Raw genomic sequence first — 27,637 nt, forward strand, 5'->3', positions numbered from 1 at the left:
AAGCATATTAAAATGACATTTAGAAAGGCCTGGCCAGGGGAGATGCAATATGCCAGACACTAGTGATTGAAAAATGCAGATGATGATAGATTTTCTTCATCCGGTTTATGTCTTTGTATGATTTCAGATCTCAGTGCCAGTAATCAGTGTATCAATGCGTTAATTTGGATCCTTCCCCTGACCTGTGACGTATTAGAGCAGCTCATCACTTTGGTATGTGTGATTTCACCTCTTGTTTCTTTGAAAGATTCTACAAGACCCTCACTCTTTGTACCAGCCTGTCACTGGGACACAGTCTAATTTTAGCCTTCAGTGTTGTCTTTCAACCATTTCCCCTTTACTTTTGACCATTCTTCTTTCATTTTACATTCCTCCGTGACAGACTCTGTTACCATTACCAATTATACTACCCTGCATTATATTACCCTGCATTTCTCTTCAGTTTTCTAAATTTCCTCTCACCATAACCCTCCCTGCCATTCTTTAATTTAAAATTTCACCTATAGCATTAGTTTATTTGGCTTGGAAAGACATTGGTCAAGCCACATTAAGCTGAAGCCCACCCTGTGACCAGAGCAGATGCAATGGGCTGAATAGCCTAACTCTGTTCCTACATATTACGGTCTGTGAAACAGCTCCCTCTTTCCCCAGCACTGCATAAAAATCTGAAGTGCTGTTTGTTTCAAGGAGGAATCACAATGACCACTGTTAGATTTCCCAGTATTACCACTGCAAAGTTCAGGTCAATACTGTACAGCATTGCCTTTTAGTGTTCCTGAGGATGGTGTCATGACTGTTTTGCAAAGGTAGCATTTCCCTTCCGAGTATACGTTCCAAAAGTGGGCAGTAGTAAAGAGTTAAATGAGAGTTAATTTTGTTATCAATGATCATGCATCTTCACATATACAGGACGCCCTTGTACACAAGTTTTGCAGGCATTTTAGGTTTTTTTTTGGGATGATTAGTTCTGAGAATAAAATGAACAGGCCAAATGGTGCTGGTCTCGAAGTTCTACATGATATGTGTAATCGTTTGTAGATGAGCACTGCCATGTGTAAACTCATCTACAAACATAAGGCAAAAGATTTCACATGTCTGCTTAGCACACAGTCTCCCAGAAACAGTTAGGTTTTATTCCAGAAGTGCCTTCAGAATGTTTCATATTGCACTGCAGGAATGATTTTGGCAGATTAGAAGATGCAAGTGTAGCACTGATATTTATATGATAGGAGGAAAAGAAAAAAATAGGAAACTTTACACAGTTAGCCTGACAACTTTTTTCATCAAAATGCAGGACATCATTATGGACATGAGAACAGAGCAGTAAAATAATTAAATTATTATTAAGCAAAATCAACATGAGTTTACAAAGGAAAAATCATGTTTGGTAAATCTACTGTGCAAAAGTTGTATGCACATGTACGATGCCTTGAAAAAGTATTCAGTCCCCAAGAAATTGTTTACATAAATGAGTATTATAACCAAGGAGTTTGATCAATTTAACTGAGATTTTTTTTTTGTGTTTCACAGAAGAGCCCAAAAAACAGGGAAAATTGTTAAGCATGAAAAACTAAAAATTCAAGAACTGAAATGTTAATAGTTCAAAAGTATTCATTCCCCTTTGCTCAGTACTTGGTTGAACTATCTCTCGCAGCTATCACAGCCAGTTGTCTTTTTGGATAAGTATCTACTAGCTTTGCACAATGTGATGGAGCAGGATTTGTCCATTCCTCCTTGCAAAATTGCTCAAGCCATGCCAGGTTGACATTTTGATCTATCTAGGGCAACCAACATACTCTTTACCTAATTTGATGTAATCCTTTGAACAATATGGTCAATTATCAGGATATAAAATCAACATAGATAAAACCCAATTACTTTCATATTACTATAGCCCACCAAGAGAAATTGAAAGTCGATACCCCTGGACATGGCACACAGAGTCTTTCAGATATTTGGGCATCATTATGCCAAAGGATTTGGCAAAATTATCAGAATGTAATTATCAGCCTCTATATAAAAAAAAATTAAGGAAGATGTGGCAAAATGGAGCCTGATTCCTTTTTTCAGTCTCAGTTCAAGGATTGAGTCTATTAAAATGAATATACTGCCCAGACTGTTATATCTCTTTCAGTCCCTACCAATAGAGATTAATCAAAATCAATTCAATGCATGGAACAAGATGCTATCAAGGTATATTTGGCAGGGTAAAAGGCCTAGAGTTTGTCTCAAAACTTTGCAATTAGCAAAGGAAAAGGGGGATGGGGCTTGCCTTCTCTTAGAGATTATTATTTTGCAGCACAGTTGAGAGCTGTGATATGTTGGTGCAACCCATCATATGACGCTCAATGGAAAAACATTGAGGAGCGGGTACTTCCCATCCCCATACAAGCAATTTTGGCTGATAACAACCTGCAAAGGTACATAAATACTATTGATAACCCATGGGTGAAATTGACTCTTAAAATATGGAAAACCACTATAAAAGAATATAATCTAGAGGGAGATATTGAAATTCTTAAATGGTGTGCATATTACTCTGATTTATATGATGTACATGTACAATGTCTGGAATACATCTTATGGAAATGTTTCTTTGATGAACTTCAATAAAAAAATTAATTACAAAAAAAAATGCCAAGCCAGGTTAGTTGGAGAGTGGCGGTGGACATCAGTCGTGAGGTCTTGCCAGAGATGTTTGATTGGGTTAAGGTCAAGACTCTGACTGAGCCACTCAAGGACATCAATTTTCTTTATTTCAAGCCACTCCATGGTTGCTCTGGCAGTGTGCTTTGGGTTGTTGTCCTGCTAAAAGACAAACTTCCTCCCTAGTTTAAGCTTTCTAGCAGAAGCTAGCAGGTTTTTATCCAGGATCTCTCTGTATTTAGCAGCACTCATGGTCCCATCATTCCTGAGTAGATTTCCAGCACTGCTGCTGAAAAGAATCCCCATAGCATGATGCTCCCTCCACCACAGGGATGATAGGGATTGTATAACCTGGATGATGTTTAGTGTTGACCCCAAAAAGTTCCTCTTCAGTCTCATTCGACTTCAAGACCTTCTCCAATATCTTTACAGTATCTGCAAAGTAACACTTTGCAAAGTCTTTACAGGTAAGAATATGGTTTTTTTTAATACTCTTTTTATCTTCATTTTGGTTTGGTCTGTTGAAAATCTACCACACTTTTGGACCTTCCAGAGAGAGGGGGTGTTTATTCTTATGAATTGATTGAAAGCAGGTAATCCTCCAATTTTTGACATTAACAAATTGGGTAAGTTGGTAAGGTAGGGAAATTAGCGTAGTAACTACAAAGGGGATGAATACTTTTTCAGTCTCACAATTTTGGTTTTTAATTTTTAGTAAATTGTTGACAGGATTTGGAATTTTTCTTTTGATTTGACAATGTTTTGTAGATTAGCTCAAAAATCTAGCTTCAATATATTTACATTTTAAAAATGAGTCAGCAAAATGTGAAAATAGTTGTGGAGGCTGAAAACATTTTCAAGGCACTGTATACAGCTAGGGTGCCAAAGACTTCTCCACAGTACTGAAGTAATTTTATGTATTGCACTGTATTGCTGATCTGATATTAGTCTCTATTGTGGAGTGAGAGTGAGAAGGTGGCAGGGAGAAGAGAATCATGGTTGGGAAAAGGGGAAGGGAGAGGAGAGGGAGCAGGAAGCACCAGAGAAACATTCTGTAATGATCAGTAAGCCAGTTGTTTGCAATCAGATAACTTTGTCTGATGTCTCAGGGCTGGATGTGTCTACACCCACATCAACCCCACCCCTGGCACTCCTTCTCTGTCACCTGTCTCACGCCCCACACCCCTCCCACGATGCTGCACTCTTGCCATTCCCAAAATCCTTTGCTCCTGTCAGATTTACTGCTCCACATTGACAAATACAATACTATGCACCCTAGCTATTTATAGGCCTAAGACTTTTGCACAGTCCTGTAAGTGTTTTCTTTGCCCCATAAGAGTCAGTAGAACTTCTGAGGCTTTACCTCAATCTGGAGGAGAGTGAACAGTGCCAGGGTATTAGACCAGGATAGACTGAGCCAATTAGGAGTCAGGCAGGAGTTTCTTTATGTAAGGGAGTTATAGGTCTTTGGAATTCTTTTCTTCAAAGAGCTGTGCAAACTCAGTTGTTGAAAATACTTAAAGTTGATAAATTGATGCTTGAATACTAGGTAAATTGGGATTTAGGGCTAGCCAAGAAAGTGAACTGGAGACAGAATCAAACTTGGTTTTATTGAATGGTGGAACTGGCTCAACACACCTAATTCTGTTTCTTAACTTCTCACAGAAGAATGTAGATGTCACTCAGTAGGTTTGTGGTTTCACTCTCTCTGCCTTGATCTCTTCTCTCTTTTGTCCTGCTACAGCTGGAAAACTCTCAGTCGTCCACCATGATGTGTCCTAAACTAACGGAGAAGGGAGTTGCTGCACTTTGGAACCAGCCGCACCTCAGAGACTTTTTGCAGGTCATCGGATATGAACAGGCTGGACTGTTCTTGGTCCACAACCCTAGGACCCCAAACAAGTGCGTGCACCACAGGAGAGGATCTGTCATTATACCGATTACCACAACGAGTGCAGAAGGAGCCAGCTTGCTAAGCTGCTATTCCACCATAGCCCTTGGAGCATTTGGTTTAAGTCAGTGCCATTGCAAGATTGAGACACACTTGTTCCACTCCTCATACGATCATCATGAGTTTTGTTGCCAGGAGCAGAAAATCCTGTAGGGCTCCTTACACTATCAGTTAGTGATTCTTTTCACAAAGCCTTATCGATGAACCTGCAGGGGTATATTGTTTCCCATTGAATGCTCCTGATATAATGCAAAGGGAGAAGGTGCTGAATGCCTGCAAAGAGAGATACTATGCACCAAACACAAAGGGAGAGTCTTACTTGCACAAACACAAAGTCTTACTTGAACCTGAATAGAAGCATCTACTTCCACTCATCCCAACAGTGGTAGGAGCAGAGAGGTACTTAGTGACTGTGCATAAAGGTTTCCCAGAGTGACCACACTCTTAGTGATGTGGGCTCCGTTTGGGGCTACAGCCTTCGACTGGGACTGAACCCATGATAATCAGAGAACTTCCTTTTCCCATGTCGGGAAGGTAAAAGAAATGGCAGCATGGTGACGTAACAGCGCAAGGCTATTACTGTGGCTGCAACCCCCCTTCGGTTCCGCTGCTGTCTGTAAGGAGTTTGTACGTTCTCCCTGTGACCGTGTGGGTTTCCGCCGCATGCTCTGGTTTCCTCCCACAGTCCAAAAACATACTGTTTAGTAGGTTAATTCATTGTATTTGGTAATTGGTAGCATGGGCTCACTGAGCTGTGCTGTATCTCTAAACAAAATATAATTAAAAATCTCTCCTGGATAGGGTACATACACATTGCCCTGTCCAGTGGCCCTTTCCAGGATAGGATACGTACATGTTTCCCAATCCAGTAGCCCTTGACCATGAAAAGACATGCAGTGCTATAAAGATTAGTAGCAAATGTCTAAATAAAATAGTTATATGAGAGGGAACTAGCAAGAAATATAAAACCAGGCAGTCCGAGGTTCTCTGTGGATGAGAATGACTGATGCACATGTTGACCCTTTCAAGGTTGAAGAGGAGGAATTGATCATTGAAAATAAGGAGTTAGCGAGGACTTTGAACAAATATTTGCATCTGTTTCCTCAGTAAAAAAAATTAAAGCATTGATAGAGTCATAGAAAAGTACAGCATAGAAACAGGCCATTTGGCCTGTCTAGTCCATGCTGAACCATTTAAATCGCCTAGTCCCATCAACCTGCACTCGGACCAAAGCCCTCCATACCCCTCCCATCCATGTACCTATCCAAACTTCTCTTAATTTAGATTGAGTTTGCATGCTCCACTTGCGCAGCTCATTCCACGCTCTCACAAACCTCTGAGTGAAGACTCATGTTCCAATTAAACTTTACACTTTTCACCCTTTCATTCCAATTACAGTAGAAATTCTGGGGCTAAAAGGGAGGGAAGAACTTGAAACAATTATAGTCAACAGAGGAAAGGCAGCAAGCACATGCCTGGAGCTAAAGAATGGCACCCCTTGCACCTGATGGCCCACAATGCGGGTCTTAAAAGAAGCATTTGCAAAGATAGAGGACGCATTGGCCATGAACTTACAGAATTCTATAATTCTTGGAAAATGTACTAGCAAATTAGAAAATCACAAGATGTTCAAGAAAGGAGGCCAGAAAGCAGGAATAAGTCAATTCATCTTGCATCAGTCTCCCGGAAACTCTTTAAAATGTAAAAGCAGGGAATTTAGCATAATACAATCAAGCAGAGTCACTGTGGCTTTATAAGAAGGACATAGTGTTTAACAAACCTTCAAGAATGTCACAAGCATGGTGGTGAGAGGGGAACCAGGAAGTAGATCGTATTTGGATTTCCAGGAGGCTTTGGAAATAGCACACCATAAGAAATAGCAGAATTAGACCATAGCGACAGCAATTCCAAATTTACTTTATGAAGGAGTTGAGTATACTAAGCCAGAATGAAGAAAGGAAAGGAAGACGAGAAAGCAGGTTGTGGAAAAACCACCAAAGGGTTGGCAAGGAGTACTATGTCAGCCATCTTGCATTCTATTCAACTAGACCCTGACACTGATCTATCAAAGTCCATGTGGTTTCAGCCTCCCCACATTAAACAAAGTCACACAAAGGCGTTCTCCATTAAGGGTGAAATATGTGGATCCCAGATTGGCCTCTGGAGACCCTCTGTAGACAACCCCTTTGGAGAACATTATACTCCACTCAAGTGATTTCACTACTACTACGAAGCCAGCAAGTGCGAGGCCATCCACTTTCCAAGAATAGAAAAGCAGAATATTGTTTGAGTAGAGAGGGAGTAGGACCTGCTGTACAGAGGAATCCGAGGGTCTTCATACATGAGGCACAGAATGTTAACTGCACAAGCAGCAAGTAATTACTGAGGTAAATGAAACCGAAAAGAGAATGGAGTACAAAAATAAGGAAGAGTTGATATGTGTACTTGATGTTGGTGAAGCCAGCCTGTAGAACTGCATAAAGCTTCAGTCTGTTTTTTTAAGGAGGGAAATGCTTATGTAGGAGAGAGAGCTGCAGAGGTTCACTAGGGGTTGGTTTGGGTGCTGTGATGTCTTATAGGAGGTGGTTTAGTAATTGGGTCTGTTTGCAGTTTAGAAGAACAAGAGTTGACTTCCTTCACGCTGAGGGGCATTGGCGGTGTAGATGCTGAGGGGATCTACCCCTTCGGCAAGTCTAAAACTGGAAGGAGACATTCAGAATAAGGCCACAAACATGAGAGAATCTGCAGATGCTGGAACTCCAAGTAACACACACAAAATGCTGGAGGAACTCAGCAGGCCAGGCAGCATCTACGGAAGTGAATAAACAGTTGACTTCTCAGGCCAAGACCCCTCATCAGTCCTGATGAAGCATCTCAGCCCAAAACGTCAACTGTTCACTCTTAAAATAGGTCATTCTAGCAGTGGGTCAGACTTACTTCTGGAAGCTCTTCAAACTTTATTTCACATTCAAAGTATTGATCTACATGTCTTCTTATGGGTTCCTGCACATAGAGGTGTTAAGGGGAACAACAGGTTGATTGTTTGGCCAAAGAAGCTGTTAAAAGTTCACCTGGGATTTAGACCTTCCACTTAGCAAATCAAAAGCTTAGACCATAAGACATAGGAGCAGAATTAGGCCATTCAGCCCATCGAGTCTGCTCTGCCACTCCATCATGACTGATCCTGGATTTCACTCAACCCCATACACCTGCCTTCTCGCCATATCCTTTGATGTCCTGACCGATCAGGAAACTATCAACTTCTGCCTTAAATATACACAAGGACTTGGCCTCCACTGCAGTCTGTGGTAGAGCATCCCACAGATTCACTACTCTCTGGCTAAAAAAATTCCTCCTTAGCTTCTGGTGATTCCTCCCCACACCCCGCTCCCTTCCCCTCCTCTCTCTTTTTCCATCCTGGTTCCCCTCTCACCCCTTCTTTTCCCCTCACCTGCCTATCACCTCCCTGTGGTTCCCCTCCTCCTTCCCTTTCTCCCATGGTCCACTCTCCTCTATCAGATTTCTACTTCTTCAGCCCTCTCCCTTGTCCACCCACCTTCCTACCTCGCCCCTCCTCCCCCCCCTTGGTCTCATCGATCACCCGCCAGCTTGCACTCTTTCACCTTCTATCACTTCCTTATCCTGGCTTCTGCCCCCCTTGCTGGATCTCAGCCTGAAACGTTGACTCTCCATTCCTCTCCATAGATGCTGCTTGATCTACTAAACTTTTCCTTTTATTTATTTAGAGAGACAGCAGGGTATAGGCGCTCCCAGCCCTTCGAGCCGCGCAGCCCAGCAAATCCCAACAACCCCCCCCCCCCCCCCCGATTTAACGCTAACCCAATCACGGGACAATTCACAATGACCAATCAACGTACTAACTGGCATTCCCTTAGACTGTGGGAGGAAACCAGAGCAGCTGGAGAAAACCCCTAGGGAGGACGCAGAAACCCCCCCACAGACGATATGCTGGGATGGAACTCCGATGGCCCAAGCTGCAACAGCATCACGCCAACCGCTACGCCACTGTGATGCCCAGCATTCTGTGCCTATGCTCGGACTTGGTTGGGTTTTAAAATTGCTTGGGATGGTTTTGGGGACAGTGCCGGGAGCTAGGGCACGGCTAGGGTTTAGGGAAGGGAGGAGGAGAAGATAGGAGGTTAGAAATCTGGGCAAGAGCCAGTGCTGGGAGTACACGATGGAATGCTCCAAAAAAGCTAAGGGGTTGGTGGGACTAAGAATTAGGGGATTGTGGGATAATGGGCACAAGGGGAGACCTCTTTACAGAATACACAAAACTGTTGGATTGATGGGAGAAGGCGGTAAGACAAGAAGGGAAGGAATTATATTAACGACTTAGAATTGAGCAGACTATGCTTAATTGCTCATATCTTGTTGGAAAACATCACTCTGGGGTGTGTAGGTTTTGTCATTATGAAACAGTTAAACACATTCTATTACAATGTGAAGCATACAAGGTTGAATGAAAGCAAATGCAAGCTACGCTACTAGCTTTGGGATTGACAGTTTTTATTTAAAAACTTTAAGTTATGGAAGTTACTTTAATTCATAATATTGTCTTTATTTAAAATCTATAGGGCTTTTTGGGGTTATTTAGATCTACTTCTGCACCTATTGTCTATAGCAGGGGGTTTTATTTCCAACTCTCTACACCACACTCCAGCCCAGTTGATGGCGGTAACACACCTTTAAGCTGGACTGTGGTCCGCCATTAGAAGTCAGAAGAAGAAGCCAGTGGGGAATAAAAGGAGAGGGGGAGGGATTTTTTTTAACCAGAAGGAGAAATCGACATTCATTCCATCAGGTTGGAGGCTACCCAGATGGAATATAAAGCGTTGCTCCTCCACCCTGAGGTGGCCTCATTTGACACAAGAGGAGGTCGTGGACCAACATAGCGGAATGGGAATGAGAATCAGAATTAAAATATTTAGCCACCGGGAAGCTCTGAATTTCGCAGATGGAGTGGAAGTGCTTGACAAATCAGTCCACAATTTACAATGGGTCTCACTAGTGTAGAGGAGCCCACATCAGGAACCCCAGCAGCTTCACAATTAAAGTGTTCCCTCACCTGGAAGGACTGTTTGGGCCCCAGAATGGAGGTGAGGGAGGAGGGGAAGGGCAGGTGTAGCACTTTGGCCACTTGCACTTCTCATTCCTTCTCCAGATGCTGGAGGTTGCCAGGCACCTCACGCAGAGAGTGGTGTTGGGTGCCAGGAATGCACTGCCAGGGGAGGTGGTGGAAGCAGTTAGAATAGCAACATTTAAGAGACATTTATACAGACAGGCGATGAGGTATGTAAATCACATGCAGGAAGATACAATCTAAATTTAAACTGGCTTTGTGGTCAGCACAGACTGCATGGGCCGTAGTGTCTGTTTCTGTGCTGTGTTGTTCTATAACCGATGTAAGGAAGGCCATTGATGTAACAGCTGAATAACATCAACTCCAGGACTCAGGATGATTGCTTTTCAACAACTTTAAATGTATGACTTCAATCACTGAGTATTTCCCCTTAATTCCCATTGATTTTAGTTGTTTCAAAGCACTTTGATAGTATACTCTGTCAAATTCTTCCTGGATTCAGGAGCTGTCACTCTCACCTGATCTGGCAAAACCCAGAGAGTGCATTTGGGAGCAGGTTATTGATAAATAAGTACTGGTTCGTAGCATTGTCAACTCCTCTCATCCTGGTGTTTCAGCTAAACTGGCTGGACTGATTGGGCAGTAAATTAGCTGGATGACATTTTGCTGTTGCAGATAGGACAAAATATCAGTTTATCATCACAGAACTTTCCTCTATTCCACAGGTCATTACTACTGGGGAGTCTGAAACTTTTCCTAGCCCTACACCCACAGTCTCCGCGTAGACACTGTAAGGTGGGCTCTTCAACTGCTGTCAGAGTGCAAGAGTTTACACAAGTTTCTCAGGAAACTCCAGCACTGAGAGAAGATCAGTCCACACAGAGTTCCCAGGAAACTCCAGCACTGAGAGAAGATCAGTCCGCACAGAGTTCCCAGGAAACTCCAGCACTTAGAGAAGATCAGTCCGCACAGAGTTCCCAGGAAACTCCAGCACTGAGAGAAGATCAGTCCGCACAGAGTTCCCAGGAAACTCCAGCACTGAGAGAAGATAAGTCTGAACAGAGTTCCCAGGAAACTGCAGCACTGAGAGAAGATCAGTCCGCACAGAGTTCCCAGGAAACTCCAGCACTGAGAGAAGATCAGTCCGCACAGAGTTCCCAGGAAACTCCAGCACTGAGAGAAGATCAGTCCGCACAGAGTTCCCAGGAAACTTCCCCACTGAAGAAGGATCAAACCACACAAGGCCTTCGGGAAACTTCAGCACTGAGAGCAGACTCGTCCACACAGAGTCCTCAGGAAACTTTGGTGCTGAGAGAGGATCAGTCCACACAGAGTTCCCAGGAGAGTTTGGCACAAAGTGAGGACCTGTACCCGCAGGGTCCTCAGGGTACCTGGGCATTGACATATGAACAAATGAAGCAGGGTTCTCAGGAAAGTTTGTTATCAGCAGATGAAAAGTCTAGTCCAAGATCTGAGAAAAGCCCAGCACTAAGAGAGGAGCAATCCCTCTTGAGAGGCAAGAAAGGTGGAATGGATTCCCAGGAAACCCCTTTTGAGAGGACCAGGAAAGTCAGACAGGGTCCTCAGGAAGCCACTGGAGACACTGTAAGAGACAAGAAAACCAAACAAGGTCCTCAGGAACCCGCTGCGAGAAAAAACATGAGAAACAGACACAGTCCGTCAGAAACTTCACTGGCAAGTGATAAACTGTCTGAACAGGAAGCTCAGCAATTGACAGGAAACACTGAGAGAAAGGCATCTGGAAGCTCAAAGGTCTGCCTAAACACTCTGAAACCACTGCTAGTACTGAGGCACCAGGTAATGCTCAACTCACCAGAGAAAAGGACAGCACTGGGGCTGCTCTGCAATCCCAACATAGGCACAGTCATTAGACATGGATAGGTGTCAATAACTACAGGAATATAATAGTAACTACCTCCAAATGAAACAGTAAGAGGGGATACTGAAAGAGAAAACAAGAATTCTTTACAGTATACAGAGGGTTTCTTACTTAGCTTATTCTTAAGAAACCCAAGAAAAAAGGGAAGAAGCTGATAGCAGGAAGTCAATAAGCATCAAAAATACAACTGCAGATGCTGTGGATCAAAGAATACGAACACAACGCTGGAAGAATGGGCTACGGTCCTCTCTTCCCCCCCATTCCTGATGAAGGGTCTCGGCCCGAAACGTTGGCTACTCTTTTCTCTCAGATGCTGCCTGACCTGCTGAGTTCTTCCAGCGTTGTGTTCGTAGTCAATCCGCATGGATCAGTGGTGGGGGGTGGGGTGGTGAGAAACAACTTGGAACTACCTGTCCCAGTATGGAAACAATTGCCTGGCAGTGACACTTAGCAGCTACTTAGGCAGTCAGATATAACTGGTAACTTGGTAATTACTGTCAGCAGAGATCGAACCAGTACTTGGGAGTTTCATTGTATCCACAGAAAGGGTATTGTACGTAACACTCAGTGTCAGGGTGAAGGAACCCTGGTTGACAAGAGATGCGGAACCACTAGTCGAGAGGACTAAAATTTATGAAGCAGGGAAGTGAGTGGATGGTTTGTTGGGCTTCATTAGTCAGAGGAATGTGTTCAAGAGTGCGAGGTAATGTTGCAGCTGTAAAAATCCCCGCTAAGACCACACTTGAATATTGTGCTCGGTTCTGGTCGCCTCATTATAGGATGGATGTGGAAGCTTTGGAGAGGGTGCGGAGGAGGTTTACCAGGGTGCTGCCTGGTTTAGAGGGCATGTGTTATGAAGATAGATTGAATAAATTAGGGCTTTTCCCTTTGCAGTGAAGGAGGATGAGAGGTGACGGTAGAAGTGTACAGGATGATAGGAGTTGTAAATCAAGTGGATAGCCAGAGACTTTTTCCCAGGGTGGAAATGGCCAATACAAGGGGGCATAAATGTAAGATGATTGGAGGATGGGGGCACGTCAGAGGTACACAGAGAGTGGCAAGTGTGTGGAATGCCTTACCAGGGGTGTTGGCAGAGGCTGATACATTGGGGGCATTTTAGAATCTCTTAGGTAGGCACATGGATGATAGAAAAACAGAGGGCAATGTAGGAAGGAATGGTTGGATTGCCCTTAGAACAGCTGAAAGGTCAGAACAACATTGTGGGCTGAGGGGTCTGTACTGTGTTTTATATTCAAATGTATTTTCATTACTGATACTTCCTGGAGCAGTTGCTGACCAGGAAACGATTTTCCACATGATACAGAATGGGCAGTGACTGGGACAGAGAAACCTTACATTTCTCCAATCAGTAGGTCAAGACCTGGAGGTCCCACAACTCTCTCCAACATTTAACAACCCTAATGAACAGGTTGCAAAGCTTGGGAAGTTAATAAGCATGGACAATACGGAAAATATGCTGCTTGATATGAAAAATAAAGTTAAGTAGATAGAGTTGTCTAAGATTATAATAATTTAATTAAGTAATTAAAGCTCATCACAAATATAGGAATAAAAAAGATAGTATGAGTCTCTTCAGGCCTGCTCTAACATTCAGAACAATCATAGCTAATCATCTTACTCAATCCCATCCCATACTCTCTTCCTGTAGCCGTTGATATTTTTTGTGACTAGAAACTGGCTAGCTCCTTCAAATATAGCCCTCTGCAAGCCCTGAGCCCTCAGACACTAGATTCACCATCCTCCGAGTGAAAAAAATCCTCCATACTTCCATACTAATCTCTTCTCCATAACCCCTCATTCAAAACATCTCACCATAGGGAAGCATCCTCCTTGCGTCCAATCTCTCTAGTTGTGTCAGAACATTGTAATTTCAATTAGATCCCCTCTTATTCTTCTAAACTTATTGACCTAATCTCTCCTCGTGCTGCAGTCCGGGTATCCCAGGAATCAGATTTCCTGTCTGTCCACTAATTGCCAATCCATACCAAGTCATTACACTCTTTACTATGCTCTTCTTTTAGTATCAAGTATTTCCCTCCTTAGGAAAGAGACCAAAAACTGCAGACAGTTTTGATACAGACAGGTATGATCTTACAAAGGCTTTGCTACAAGCCACTTCTGTTCCTAGACCACCAATCTGCTGTCGAACTCAGCTCTTCGACAGCATCTGTCGGGGGACAGAAATTGCCAACGTTTTGGGTTGAACCCCTACATCAGGCCTTTTTGCTCCTGTACTTGAACTTATTGGTATGAAGCAAACTATTTATCTTCTAACATCCTTGCTACACCTGCATGTTTGATTTATGTGATAGATACACAAGACCACACAAAAGTCTCTTTGAATGTCAGCATTTCCCAGTCTAACACCACTTAACTAATAATCCACCTTTCTGTCTTCTGCTGAAGTGAATAACTTCACAATTTTCCCTGCTAAACTGCATCTGCCATTCTTTTGCCCAGCTGCTCAGTTAAATCTCCTTGAAGCCTCGTTGCATCCACCTCATAATCCACAATCCCATCTAGTTTGATATCATCAGTAGACTTCGAAATATTACAGTTGATTTTCATCATAATCATTGAGGTTATGAATAGCTGAGGCCCCCGCACTGATTCCAGTCAGTGCCTGACACCCTAAAAACGGCCCACGTATTCCTACTCTAGTTTCCTGCCTGTCAGCCATCATTCAATCCAAGGTTTAATTTTGCATGCTAACTTTTTATGCGAGGTTTTATCAAAAGCTCTCTAAAAATCTTAAGTACACCACATCCACAGATTTTTTTCTCACCTATTCCAGCAGAAGCATTCTCAAAAAACTTCTTTCAAGTTTGTTTTCCTTCCAGTAAGTTATGTGGTCTTTGTCTAATTCCATTGATACTTTTCAAGTGTCTTGCTACCTTAAGTCTGATCTCCAGCACTTTTCCCACTAGGTTAACCATTCTTTTTTCTCTCTCCTTTTTAAAATTTCACCCTGTAATCTGGTAGAACTTTTTCATAATCCATAATGTGCTGGAAAAAAATACATCCTCCTTTTCCATGACTACCTTACGAAGTAGAGCATAGGCCATGGGGATTTATTGCTGATCAGTGCCACTAATTTATCAAGCACTATTTTCCTACAAATATTAATTTCCTTCAGATCCTCACCTTTATAAGATACCTGGTTTCCTAACAATTTTTGAAGAATTGCTCAGGTCCTCCTTTGTGAATACAGAACCTGTGTATTTGTTTGCTTACTCTGCTATTCTCTTCCTCTTCATCATTTTTCCATTTCTGACTGTAGGGGGCCACTCCTGATTTCACTAATCTCTTTTTTTTTTACAAATATGCAGAAGCTATTGTCCACTTTTACCTTGATTGCAAGCTTCCGCTCAAACTTTTTATTTTTGCTGCCTTCATCTGAAATCTAAACTGTCCCCAGCCCTCAGGCCTGTTACTTTGTCTGGCAGCCATATATTTGGCCTTCTCTTCCCCTCTGACAGTTTAGGTGCTCAAAGAGAGCCTCCTCTTTATGTTTCTTATACAACAATCATTTCTCGAGCACCATCAGTACCAGGCAACAGTGAGTTCAAAAATAGGAGGATGATTGAGAGCACAAAAGTCAAAGAACAGAGAGGTTCAGATTCCTGGTGGATCTGGGCCAGACCTGGGGAAGGTGGGACTAGGCAGGTCAGAAGTTTGTACATCAATCGGCCCTGGAGAAATGCAGAAAGGGCTTCTTGATTTGGTTGTGGGGGGAACTAACTTGACAAGTGGAAAGTGAAGCTGATGGTATTTTTAGTGCAAAGGTGGATGTAGATGATGGCTCAGTTAATGAGCCTGAGAGGCAAAGGAATCAAAGGCTAGGGGAAAGAAAGTAAATTTAATGACAACTTTATTCGGTACTCTTCAATGGTCTTGGAGATAAAAACAATGACAACACAGACAGAGAGAGTTTGAGAGAGAGGCTAACAAAGGAGGCCATTGGGACTCAACTGAGAAACAAATATGGGGCATTTACATTTCTGGGAGGGTACTGTAATTGCCCAAATATTCAGAGGGAGACAAAAGATCAAATATAGAAGCAGGTTCTGAGAAGGTTCAACTAGCGATTCAATAATTGTAATTTTACAAGGTGCAGAAATCTAAGTATTCCAAGAAAATTTTTTAATGTAAGAATCAAGACCATTGAGGGAGGGGAACAGAATTAATTGTAGGAAATTAGTTTGGGCATATTGAAGATATTTTGGATATAATTGAGTTGGATTTAGTATAGTTATGGGAAAGAGGTAGTTGGATCTAGAAGCAAATATTTATATTGGGCTAAAGTCAATTCTACCAGATCAATTTTATAAAACAGAAAATGCCGGAAATCCTCTGCAGGTCAGGCAGCATCTGTGGGAAGAGAAGCAATTAGTTTTTTAGGTTAAAGACCCTTTATCAAAGAGAAACCAAGTTTGTTTTAAGTAGCAGCATTCAGGAAGGGACATTCAGGAAGAAACATTCAGGATGGGACAGAGGGATCCTGCCATTAAATAGGCAGTTATCTCATCTGTGTTGCTAATGTGAAGTTTGGCTGATGTTGTATGGTCTGATTTTCTAGAAACTGTAAAACAGACTAGGGATCTGGAAGTGCATCTTCCATGATCTCTGAAAGTAGTGGACTCGACAGATAAAATGATTAAGAAGAAATATGGGAGAAACTGTAGGGTATACAAACATTTAAGAATATTAAAATGCACAGTCAACAGAGCTATGTGAAAGTGGGCCCAGGTAGACCAGAGGATAACTTGTAAACAGCAGAATTTAGTATATGCAATTCAGTGTTAACAGTGCCATGTCATATACAAAGGGAGACAGGCCACAGTCAAACTCACAGAGCACCTCAGTATTTTTGCAAGGGAAACCAGACCAGACCTGTTAAGATATATCCAGCAGCATGGGATCCAGTCTTTGGAGACCCTGGGCCTAGAAACTAACATGAAATGGTCAAAACTTCAAAGAAAAAGAACAGAGAGGAAATAGATTGAAACGTTACAAACTTACTCCCCAAACAGCCTAAGTGAAGCCTAATAACTAGGCTTAAAAACAAATCCTACTCCCCAAATGGTCTAACGAAGCCTACAAATACTGATTGGATCTATAAAATTGGAGCATTGAGAATAGGATGGCATGTTCCCTGTTAATTTAACCCAGACTGGGGCCTCCCAGGCACACACACAGATACAAAAGAGATCACCATACACTACACAAAGCAGGGAAGGTATGTCTTCTTTCAGCTCACCGACAGCTTGTACATCCCCCATTACAGATCCACCCCAGGCAGACCCCACTCCAACCCACAGGTAGATGCACAGCAATATGGTGCTCCGGAACAACCACTCCCCAAGCACATCAGCCAAAAACCTGCCAGGTCCCATCTTTCTTCCCACCATGCCCCCACTCTCTTGCCCCTCCAGCCTCTAATCTCCATCCCCCAACCCTACCCATAACCCTAACCTCAACAACCCCACAAACGCAAGCCTGGCCAGGCTCCCCCCTCTCTCCCTGCCGGGACCCCTCTCCCCTTCAGGCCTTCATCTCCATCCCCCAACCCTACCCATAACCCTAACCTCAACAACCCCACAAACGCAAGCCTGGCCAGGCTCCCCCCTCTCTCCCTGCCGGGACCCCTCTCCCCTTCAGGCCTTCATCTCCATCCTCCAACCCTACCCATAACCCTAACCTCAACAACCCCACAAATGCAAGCCTGGCCAGGCTCCCCCCTCTCTCCCTGCCGGGACCCCTCTCCCCTTCAGGCCTTCATCTCCATCCCCCAACCCTACCCATAACCCTAACCTCAACAACCCCACAAACGCAAGCCTGGCCAGGCTCCCCCCTCTCTCCCTGCCGGGACCCCTCTCCCCTTCAGGCCTTCATCTCCATCCTCCAACCCTACCCATAACCCTAACCTCAACAACCCCACAAACGCAAGCCTGGCCAGGCTCCCCCCTCTCTCCCTGCCAGGACCCCTCTCCCCTTCAGGCCTTCATCTCCATCCCCCAACCCTACCCATAACCCTAACCTCAACAACCCCACAAACGCAAGCCTGGCCAGGCTCCCCCCTCTCTCCCTGCCAGGACCCCTCTCCCCTTCAGGCCTTCATCTCCATCCCCCAACTCTAACCCTAACCTCCACAACCCTCTACTGACCCACATCCTCACAGCTTATCCACCAGTTCCTTCTCTCCCTTCCAGGCCCTCACCTCTATCCTCCAACCCTACCCCTATCTCTAACCATAACCTCCGCACCTCCACAAACCTGGACCCACACCCCACAAAAACCCAAGCACATATTCCCTACAATCCACCCCCCCAACGTATCATTCTATGCAACTTCTGCCATTTCCAAGGGGATCCTACCACGAAACACATCTTTACGTCCCTATCTCTCGCTCTCTCTCCATTTTCAACAGGGATTGCTTCCTCCATGATTCCCTTGTCCATTCATCCTTCAACACAAATCTTCCTCCTGACACTTAGCCTGCAAGGGGCTAAAGTGCTACACCTGCCAATCCACCTCCTCCCTCGCCTCCATTCAGGGCCCCAAATAGTCCTTCCAGGTGAGGCAACACTTCCCTGTGAATCTGCTAGGGTCGCCTATTGTGTCTGGGGCTCCCCGTGCATCCTGCTCTATATAGATGATTGGCAAATGCTTCATCAAACACCTCTGCTCCAAAAGCGGAATTTCCCAATGGCCAAACATTTTAATTCCTATTCCCATTCCCATTCTGACATTTCAGTCCATGACCACCTCCTGTGCCATGATGAGGAAACCCTCAGGATGGGTGATCAACACCTGAAATTCCATCAGGGTGCCTGTTGGCATAAATATTTATTTCTCCTTCTGGTAAAAAAAAATTCCTTCCCTCTCCTCTCGTCTTCTGTTCCCCACTCTGGCCTCTTACCTCTTCTCACCTACCTCTCACCTCCCCTGGGTCCCCTCCTCCTTCCCTTTCTCCTTTGGTACACCCTCCTCTTTTATCAGATTCCTTCCTCTCCAGACCTTTATCTTTCCAACCCACCTGGCTTCCCCTATCACCCTCTGGCTGTCCTCCTTCCTTTCCCCCCACCTTTTTATTCTGGCATCTTCCCCCTTCCTTTCATGCCCTGAAGAAAGGTCTCATCCGAAACGTCGACTGTTCATTCATTCCCACAGATGCTGCCTGACCTACTGAGTTCCTCCAGCATCTTGTGCGTGTTGCTCTGGAGTCTCAGTATCTGCAGAATCTCTCGTATTTAATATGGGATACGTGCCTTTATTGAGTGCTGAATACAGGTGCAGAAAGGTCCTGAGAGAGCTGTATAAACCAGCAAGAAGACCAGAATCGAACATGAGGCTGTATAGAGGAAGCGTATGGGGATGTTGCCAAGCTTGGAGTATTATAATTATGAGTGACTATCTACACTAGGATTATTTTCTTTGCAACATGAGAGACTGATTGAGAGTGTAACTGGTGTGAAAGACAGTGATAAGCTTGATCAGTATAGACAGGAAGGACCTTGAGAAACAAGGATTTAAAGCTGAGGAGGAAATTGATGAGATATTTTTTTTCACCCAAAGGAGTGATGGATCCAGACCTCACTTCCTACAAGGGTAGTGGAGATGGAACCTCACATTCAACAAGTACCTGGATAAGATCCTGCCTGAAGCAAACACCAAGGCAGTGGGTAACACACACAAAATGCTGGAGGAACTCAGCGTTGTCCCATTAAATTAGGGAAAGGATGGTAGAGTACTTTAACGTAGAATATCTAGATGTGGAATATCCAGTCAAAAAGAATAAAGGTTTACTCCAGGTTTAAGAAGCAAGGATCAGAGAGGGCTCTAGAGAGTTACAGAGAAGCCAGGCAGGAGGTTAGGAATGGACGCTGGAGAGCTAGGAGGATGCATCAGAAGGCCTTGGCGAGTAGGATTAAGGAAAACCCTAAGATGGTCTACATGTATGTGAAGAAAAGGAGGATGGCAAGAGTGAGATAGGACTGATCATGGACAGAAGAGGGGACATGTGCCTGGAGTATGCGGAAGCAGGGGATGTCCTTAATGAATACTTTGCTTCCATATTCACCTGTGAGAGGGACCTTGACATTTGTGAGAACATCATAAAACAGGCTGATATGCTAGGACATGTCCACCTTAAGAAAGAGGATGTGCTGGAACGTTTGTAAAATATTAGTTTAGATAAGACCCTGGAGACAGATGAGATATATCCCAGGTTACTACAGGAAGCAAGAGAACAGATTACCGAGTCATTGGTGACGACCTTTGTGTTCACACTGGCCTCAAGCGCAGTGCCAGATGATTGGAGGGTGGCAAATGTTTTTGTTTTGTGTTCAAGAAAGGGAGTAGAGATAACCCTGGGAATTATAGACCAGTGAGTCTTACTTCAGTGTTAGGCACACTATTGAAGAAGATTCTTTGAGGAAGAATCTATGAGCCTACAGAGGAGGATAGTCTGATTAGGGACAGACAACCTGGCTTTGTGAGAGACAGATCATGGCTCACAAGCCTGACTGAAATCTTTGAGGATGTGACAAAACACACTGACAAAGGTAGAGTGGTGGATTTAGTAAGGCATTTGATAAGTTTCCTCATTCAGGAGGCATGGGGTACAAGGGAAATTGACTGTGAGGACTCAAAATTGGTGTGCCCTCAGAAGGCAGATGGTTGTAGAGGGAGTGTATTCTGCTTGGTGGTCAGTGACCGGTGATGGTCTGTTCTGGGACTGCTGCTCTTTGAGATGTTTATAAATTACTTGGATGGGGAAGTGGAAGGGTGTGGTAGTAACGCTGCAGATGACATGAAGGTTGGTGGTGCTGTGGACAGTGCTGCTGGTTGTCAAGGGTTACAACGGGCTGGGCTGAGAAGTGGTAGACTGAGTTCAGCCTGCAAAAGAGTGAAGTGATACACTTTGGAACGTCGAATATGAAAGCAGGATATAGGGTTAAGGGCAGGATTCTTGGTAGTGTGGAGGAACAGAGTAGTTTTGGGGGTCCGCCACCAAAGTTCCCTAAAAGTTGCTTGCCATGCAAGTTGATAGGGCTGTTAAGAAGGTCTATAGTGTGTTGCCCTTCATTAGTCAGGGAATTGAGTTTAAGAGCCACAAAGTAATGATGCAGCTCTTAAAACCCTAGTTAGACCCCTCTTGAAATATTGAGAACACAAGAAAATCTACAGATGCTGGAAATCCAAGCAACACACACAAAATTCTGGAGGAACTCGGCAGGCCAGGCAGCATCTGTGGAAAAGAGTAAAGAGTCAACGTTTCGTGGCAAGGCCCTTCATCAGGACTGGAAAGGGAGGGGAGAGGTCGGAGTAAGAAGGTCGGGAGAAGAGAGCAGGAAGCACAAGGTGGCAGGTGATAGGTGAAACTGGGAGGGGGAGCTTGTGAAGTAAAGAGCTGGGAAGTTGATTAGTGAAAGAGATAAAGGGATGGAGAAGGGAGAATCTGATAGGAGAGGACAGAAGACCATGGAAGAGTGAGGAGCATCAGAGGGAGGTGAAGGGCAGGTAAGGAGATAAAGCGAGAGAGGGAAATGGGGAATGGTGAAGGAGTGGTGGGGGGCATTGGCGGCTACCGAGACGGAATATAAGGTGTTGCTTCTCCAACCTGAGTGTGGCCTCATCGCGGTGGTAGAGAAGGCCATGGACTAACATGTCAGAATGGGAATAGAAAGTAGAATTCAAATGGGTGGCACTGTGGAGATCAAACTTTTTGTGGCAGATGGACCAAAGATGCTCAGTGAAACAGTCACCTAATCTACGTCAGATCGCACTGGATACAGTAGATACGGGAGATACAGTAGATACTGTATCTGGATACAGGAGCACCAGATACAGTAGATGACCCCAATAGACTCGTAGCTGAAGTGATGCCTCACCTGGAAGGACTGTTTAGACCCTGAATGGTAGTGAGAGAGGAAATGTAGGGCAGGTGCCACCCATTTGAATTCTACTTTCTATTCCCGTCCTGACATGTCACTTGCTCTGCTTGCAAGGGTATTCCACTTAAAATATTGTGTTCATTTCGGGTCGCCTCATTTATTGGAAGGATGTGGAAGCTTTAGGGAGTATGCAGAGGAGATTTACCAGGACGCTGCCTGGATTGAAGAACTTGTCTTACGGCGATAGGCTGAGCGAGCTAGGGCTTTTCTCTCTGGGGTGAAGGATAATAGGAAGTGACTAGGCAGAGGTGTTCAAGATGATAAGACACATAGGTTGTGTGGGCAGCCAGAGACATTTTCTCAGAGTGGAAATGGTTAATATGAGGTGGCATGGTTTTGAGTTGATTGGAGGAAAGTATAAGTCAGAGCAAAGTTGTTTACACAGAGTGGTGGGTGCATGGAATATGCTGCCAGGGATGGTGGAGAGATGCATTAGGGACATTTAAAAGACTCTTAGTGAGCCACATGGATACTGGTGGTAGGAAATTGAGCATTACATGGGAGGGTTGGGTTAGATTGATATTAGAGTAGGTTAAAAGGTCAGCATGTCATGTAGCAAGTGGCCTGTACCATGCTATAATGGTCTATGTTCTATAAGCTGGCAGGAAATAGCTGAGGCCAGGTAAGGTGGGGGGGAGGGGGGGGGGGGGTTAGTCCTGCCTTTTTATTCTTATTTTTGCCTCAGCTATTTCCTCAACCCAAAACATAGGCTGTTAATTTTGCTCCATGGAGGGTGCCTGACCTGCTGAGTCCCTCCAGCATTTTGTGTGTGTTGCTGAAGACTTCCAGCAGAATCTCTTGTGTCGCTGACAGAGCAATAACCCACAGAACGCATCCCCTGTGGTAACTGGGCCTGGATCAATAACACAGAGTCGGTAGCTCTGCAAGAGTTGGAAGTGGGTTGTGGTGTTGAACACCCTGTTCTGAATTTCCCGTTCCTCTGTCTCCCACAGATTGTGATGCAGGCTCCGTGGTTTACTGTCAGACCTACTTCAGAGGAAGTGCAAGTTAAGCGTTGTCTGGCACTCAGGTTAACTTCTCTACGTTCACAACAGCGAGCTCACATACATAACATGGAGCTGTGGCACAAGAAGACCCTGCAGGACCTGGAGTGTAAACCAGAAAGGAGAGAAAACAAGACTCAGGTACCAAAAGAAAATAAGTCATCACAGACATTCTATTTTGGTTACCATGTGTCCACTAGCAACCACAGTAACACCCATGATAAACTAGATAAACCCAGCTACAGCAGCCTGCATACAGGAAAGTGAGACGGCCACCATCATGAGGGATTGTTCCATTGCTATAGGGTGTGATCACAGGATTTCTGCATCTCAGTATGACATAGAAAGAGGTCACTTTCAACTCGTTGACTCCATGAAGATCTCAGAGCAATCCCATTCTCCCACTCAGTTCTCTGGAACCTATTCTCCCTCCAGATTCTACCACCTAAGCAACATTAGGACTAACTTATAGTAGTCAATTAGCCTGCCGGCTCATCTTTGGGATGTGGGAGGAAACTGGAGTGAAACATAGTCAGAACGTGCAAATGCACACATTCACCACTGGAGGGCACGAATGTACCTGGGTTACTGCACCATGCAGCGCTGTACCTACCGCTGCCACTAGGTGTCACTGCTCATCCAGCCGCAAAGGCAGAATTATCCCTCCCCTTCCTCCTTCTATGCCCGACTCTGGCCTCTTATCTCTTCTTGCCTGCCTACCAACTCCCTCTCACGCCCCTCCTTCTTCCCTTTCTCCCATGGTCTATTCCCCTCTCACATCAGATTCCTTCTTCTCCAGCCCTTTACCTTTCCCACTCACCTGGCCTCACCTGTCACTTTCTAGTCATCCTCCTTCCCCTCACCACACCTGTTTATTCGAGCATCTTCCCCCTTCCTTTCCAGTCCTGAAGAAGGGTCTCAGCCCAAAATGTCAACTGTTTATCATTTCCATAGATGCTGCCTGACCTGCTGAGTTTCTCCAGCATTTTGTGTGTGTTGCTTTGGATTTTCAGCATCTGCAGATTGGGTCTATCACTGCCACCGGATATCACTGCTTCTGAGATTTCACTGCCACTAGAAGGACTGATTATAGCTGGAATCAGAGAAGTACAGGTTCACTGAACTACCCTTGTCCTGCTTCAAACAAAACTCCCAAAGATTGTAGCTTTTGGAAATCTGAAACAAAAGCAGGAAATCTTAGAAATACTCCGCAGGTCAGGTAGCGCTTGTGGAAAAAGAAATGGTTAATGTCTGAGACTGAGGAATCCTCCTTAGAACTTTTTCCAAGTTACACAAACAGAGTATGGGAGGGTGGATGGCACAGGGGAAGTAACTTAGCCTGGTAACACATACAACACACTGGTGTCATAAGGGGACAGGAGGCTGGACCCAAGTGCAGGACACAGGCACTGAAGTACTAGGGACAGGACGGGAACAACTAAACAAGAGACAAGATGTGGAGACCGTGGTGTGCGTGAGGGACGTGACGTTCAAGGTGATACTGGGGTTCCAAGAGAGTCTTAGAGTTCAGGCAGACAAGGCTGGATCCCAGAGTTCAGGCAGGGTCTAGGAGTTCACTGGGCAGGCCACATAACTCCTAGGCAGGGCCCAGACCTCCCAGGCAGGAACACAGGGGCCTGAGCAGGTCACAGGGCACAACCTGACAGCAGCAAGGGATGGAAAGTGGCAGAGACCCCCACTGGGCAACAGCAGTCCAGCCAGGCTTGCCCAACAGAGGCAAGGGACAGGAAGGGAACTAGGTCCAGGGTGATTGCCAGACTTACTCAAAGAGCTCGTCTTTAACAAGGAGAACTCCAAGCCAGGGCAACCCCCCACCCCACTCCCAGAGCCCCCTATATACACCGCCAGCTGATGGGCATCAGGTGCGCCTCCTTGAGCCCCAACAAGCCAGGATGATCCACAGGTGTGACTAATTGGGCTCAAGGGCGAAAGGAGGGACGGCTACAAGACCCGGAGTCTGGAGTCTGCGGACCGGATCAAGACCTGGAATGCGGGCTCTGGACCGGACCATAACAGCTGGAGGAACTCAGCAGGTCGGGCAGCATCCGTGGAAACGAGCAGTCAACGTTTCGGGCCGAGACCCTTCGTCAGGACCCCAGCAACTGCAGTGTACTGTGTGTGAACTTAGCTTCGTTGTAGCCAGAGTTGCCATGGCGATAGCTTTTGAAATTTTCTGGCTCAGAAGTTAATGAGGAATATTAAGGAGAGAATGAACTACAAAGGAACATGAAAGGTGTAAAATACAGAGCAAAATAGCTATAGGGAAAAAAAGGAAAAAATACAACATTACGAATAGATAACCTGCTCTAATGCAGAGGGAACGAGATGCCTGCAGTTGATAACTTCTCTACTGGGTCTGGAAGGCTACAAAGTGCCCAGATGGAAGATGTGCCTACATTGGGCCCGATTATGACAGGGGAGGAGGCCATAGGCAGATAGGTTAGAGTGAGAATGGAATGGAGGTAGGGAGGGAAAGATCACTCCTGTGGACTGAATACAGCAGCTCTGCAAAGTTCTCACCCAGTATGTGTTCACTTTCTCCAATGCAGGGTAGACTGGACTGGAAGAATTGCCAGTGAATCGCTGCTTCATCTGGACCAGCGGGTGTCTGGAGTTGGGAAGGAGAGAGGTGAAAGGGCAGGCGTTGGACCTGCTGTGGGTGCATGGCAATATGCCACGAGAAGGGAATCGATTGTGGAAAGGAAAAGGACCAAAGCTTCATGAAAGAACAGCCCCTTGAGAATGCTGGAAGTGGGGAGGAGGGGAGGTGCGTCTGATTGTGGAGTGTGATGATGTAGATTGCAGAGTATGTTGTTAAATGTGGAGACTGGGGGATGGAAGTGAGTATCTGGGGAATTCTAACCCCTCCACCCCGCTCTAGCACAAAGGTGAGAGAGAGGAAAGGTGCAGGAAGGAGATGATGTGAGGACAAGAGCCCAGGTCGCCTTCATAGATGTGAAGCCAGAGCCAAGAAGAAACTACCTCATCATCAGCATAGATATGACGGAGGCAAAGGAACTGGGACAACGAGCAACAGAAGACCTGCAGTAAACCTTTGTATTGTTTTGGTCTTTATCCTCCAGGCAGATTATTACACAACTCCTGTCAAACAGAACCAATTGATACTCAGAAGTGTGGGGCAGTGGAAGTGATAACACCCAATATTGCTCGAGGTTTTCTTTCCCTGCCTTCAGTACAAAATAATTACTGCCTTTGCTTATAAACATCGGTGAGAAGGCCAAGCAGTTTGGTTCAAAACATCCCAGAATGAAGTGCAGAAACTCCATGTTATGGGAACTGCTTAAAGAGATGCAGCAAGCTACTGCGCAGAATAGTAATAAGGGTAGGGAAACACTCAGCAGGTCAGGCAGCATCTGTGGAGAAAGAATGAGTTAATATTTCAAATGTAAGAATCAGAGTTCAATGAACTTTCGTTAGGTTATTCAGGGGTTTTTTTGCTTTGGATTTGATGACAGATAAAACTTCAGTAAATTACTCATCCTGGAATGCAGTAAGTCTCGTGTTTGTCAGGTAGATAGTTCTCATGTTTCAAAGGCACTCCACCTTTTTTTTGACAAACGAGCCATTATCAAATTGACAAATGCTCCCCCAATTTTATTTAGAACAGAGAATTATTGTAAAATGGAGTATATTTACAGAAAACAGACTTGATGGTAATTACGGAAAGAAAATCTTACAAATGCTTAAAAAGGGGTGTTTGTAGCACTGAAGTAGAAGCAGGGAATTGAACAGATTGGAAAAGTTTTTCACTGAATAGATTACGGCTGATGGGCCAAATGGTCTACTCCTGATTCTATAACTTAATCCCTAACCATAAGGCCGCATCACTTCTCTGGAAGCCCATTTTAATTTAATAAAAAACAATCTGACATTAGGAGACTCTCCAAAAAATTAAGTACAGTTCTCTTCAACCCCCACCCCAAAGCATGGAGACAGTCCTGATCCAGAGTTTCAATCCAAAATGTTGACAGTTCCTTCCCCCACTGCTCTCAGCAGACTCTGCTTGACTGACCGAGTTCCCCTGGCAGTTTGTTATTTGCTCCCAAACCACGCCTCGGCACAGCCCTGACACTTTACTGAGGTTGCTTCCATCGAGCTGGGGCATGCAGCGTCACGACTCGCCACCCTGCTCGTGCTCTGGCTGACCCGTGCCCCTTTGTTTCAACAGGCCTGCGGGATAAAGAAGGTGAAAGTGAAAGGGCCCAGCACCCCCAGCTCCAACCGCATCCCCGTAGACGCCCCCGCACCAGTTTCGCAGACTGTCGCGCACAACCTCGCTCTGCGTTCAGCAACGCGCGAGGTCATGAAGGAACGAGAGGCAAGCGCCCGGCGTCACCACCGAGCTGAACTCCACGACCTTTTCCTGCCTTTCGTGGACGCAGTGCCTGACAGCGTGTGACCGTGTGCCTGCACCTTACATCATCTGTAAGCGAGGAACCCGTGCAAATACAGACTCCCTCGTTTAATAAATACAGATGAAAGCCAAGCACGTCACTGACACGGACTATTCGAATAAACTCGGCAGCCCATTCCTCAGCCTGCCCGCGTGATTAATAAGTAGTTACCGTGCACAGGGACGAGAGAATGTTGTAGATTGGTTTATGATTGTCATACGTACAGGATAGATAGATAGATAGCGGTACAGTGACAAGCTTCGCTTTGCATTCCACCCATGCAGGCCATTTCTTCACATCAGTATATTGAGAGAAATTCAGTATGTGGTAGAATTGTTAGACTTCCAAAGGAGGGGTGGGATGGGGGGGGGGGGGTGGAGGACAAATGAGAGGTGGGGCGAGGGGGGAGAGAAGGAGAGCAAATGAGAAGGAAGGGAGGCAAGATGAGAGGAGAGGAGGGGAAGGGAGAAAAGAGAAGATGAGGAAGGGAGGAGAGAGGAAGGTGTGGTGGTAAGTGGAGGGTAGATACAGCCTATCACTTGGCTACCTAATGGCTTTGAGGAACTCTGTACCCCTCATACAGAAGCTGAGAAGGGTTTGGTAATGCCATGTACAC

General features: G+C 45.0%; 1 protein-coding gene across 1 annotated transcript in view; it reads left to right on the forward strand.

Moving 5' to 3' along the window:
• Positions 1 to 27,158, forward strand: part of LOC140730157 (uncharacterized) — a 177,343-nt gene extending 150,185 nt beyond the window's left edge. The window contains exons 8-12 of the mRNA XM_073050286.1: positions 128 to 213; positions 4,391 to 4,548; positions 10,427 to 11,519; positions 22,535 to 22,726; positions 26,796 to 27,158. Coding sequence (XP_072906387.1) covers positions 128 to 213; positions 4,391 to 4,548; positions 10,427 to 11,519; positions 22,535 to 22,726; positions 26,796 to 27,026 — 1,760 coding nt within the window. The 3' untranslated portion in view covers positions 27,027 to 27,158. The remainder of the gene's footprint in view (positions 1 to 127; positions 214 to 4,390; positions 4,549 to 10,426; positions 11,520 to 22,534; positions 22,727 to 26,795) is intronic.
• Positions 27,159 to 27,637: the final 479 nt, after the last annotated feature.

The sequence above is a fragment of the Hemitrygon akajei genome, chromosome 7, assembly GCF_048418815.1.
Source record: "Hemitrygon akajei chromosome 7, sHemAka1.3, whole genome shotgun sequence".
Taxonomy (NCBI): domain Eukaryota; kingdom Metazoa; phylum Chordata; class Chondrichthyes; order Myliobatiformes; family Dasyatidae; genus Hemitrygon; species Hemitrygon akajei.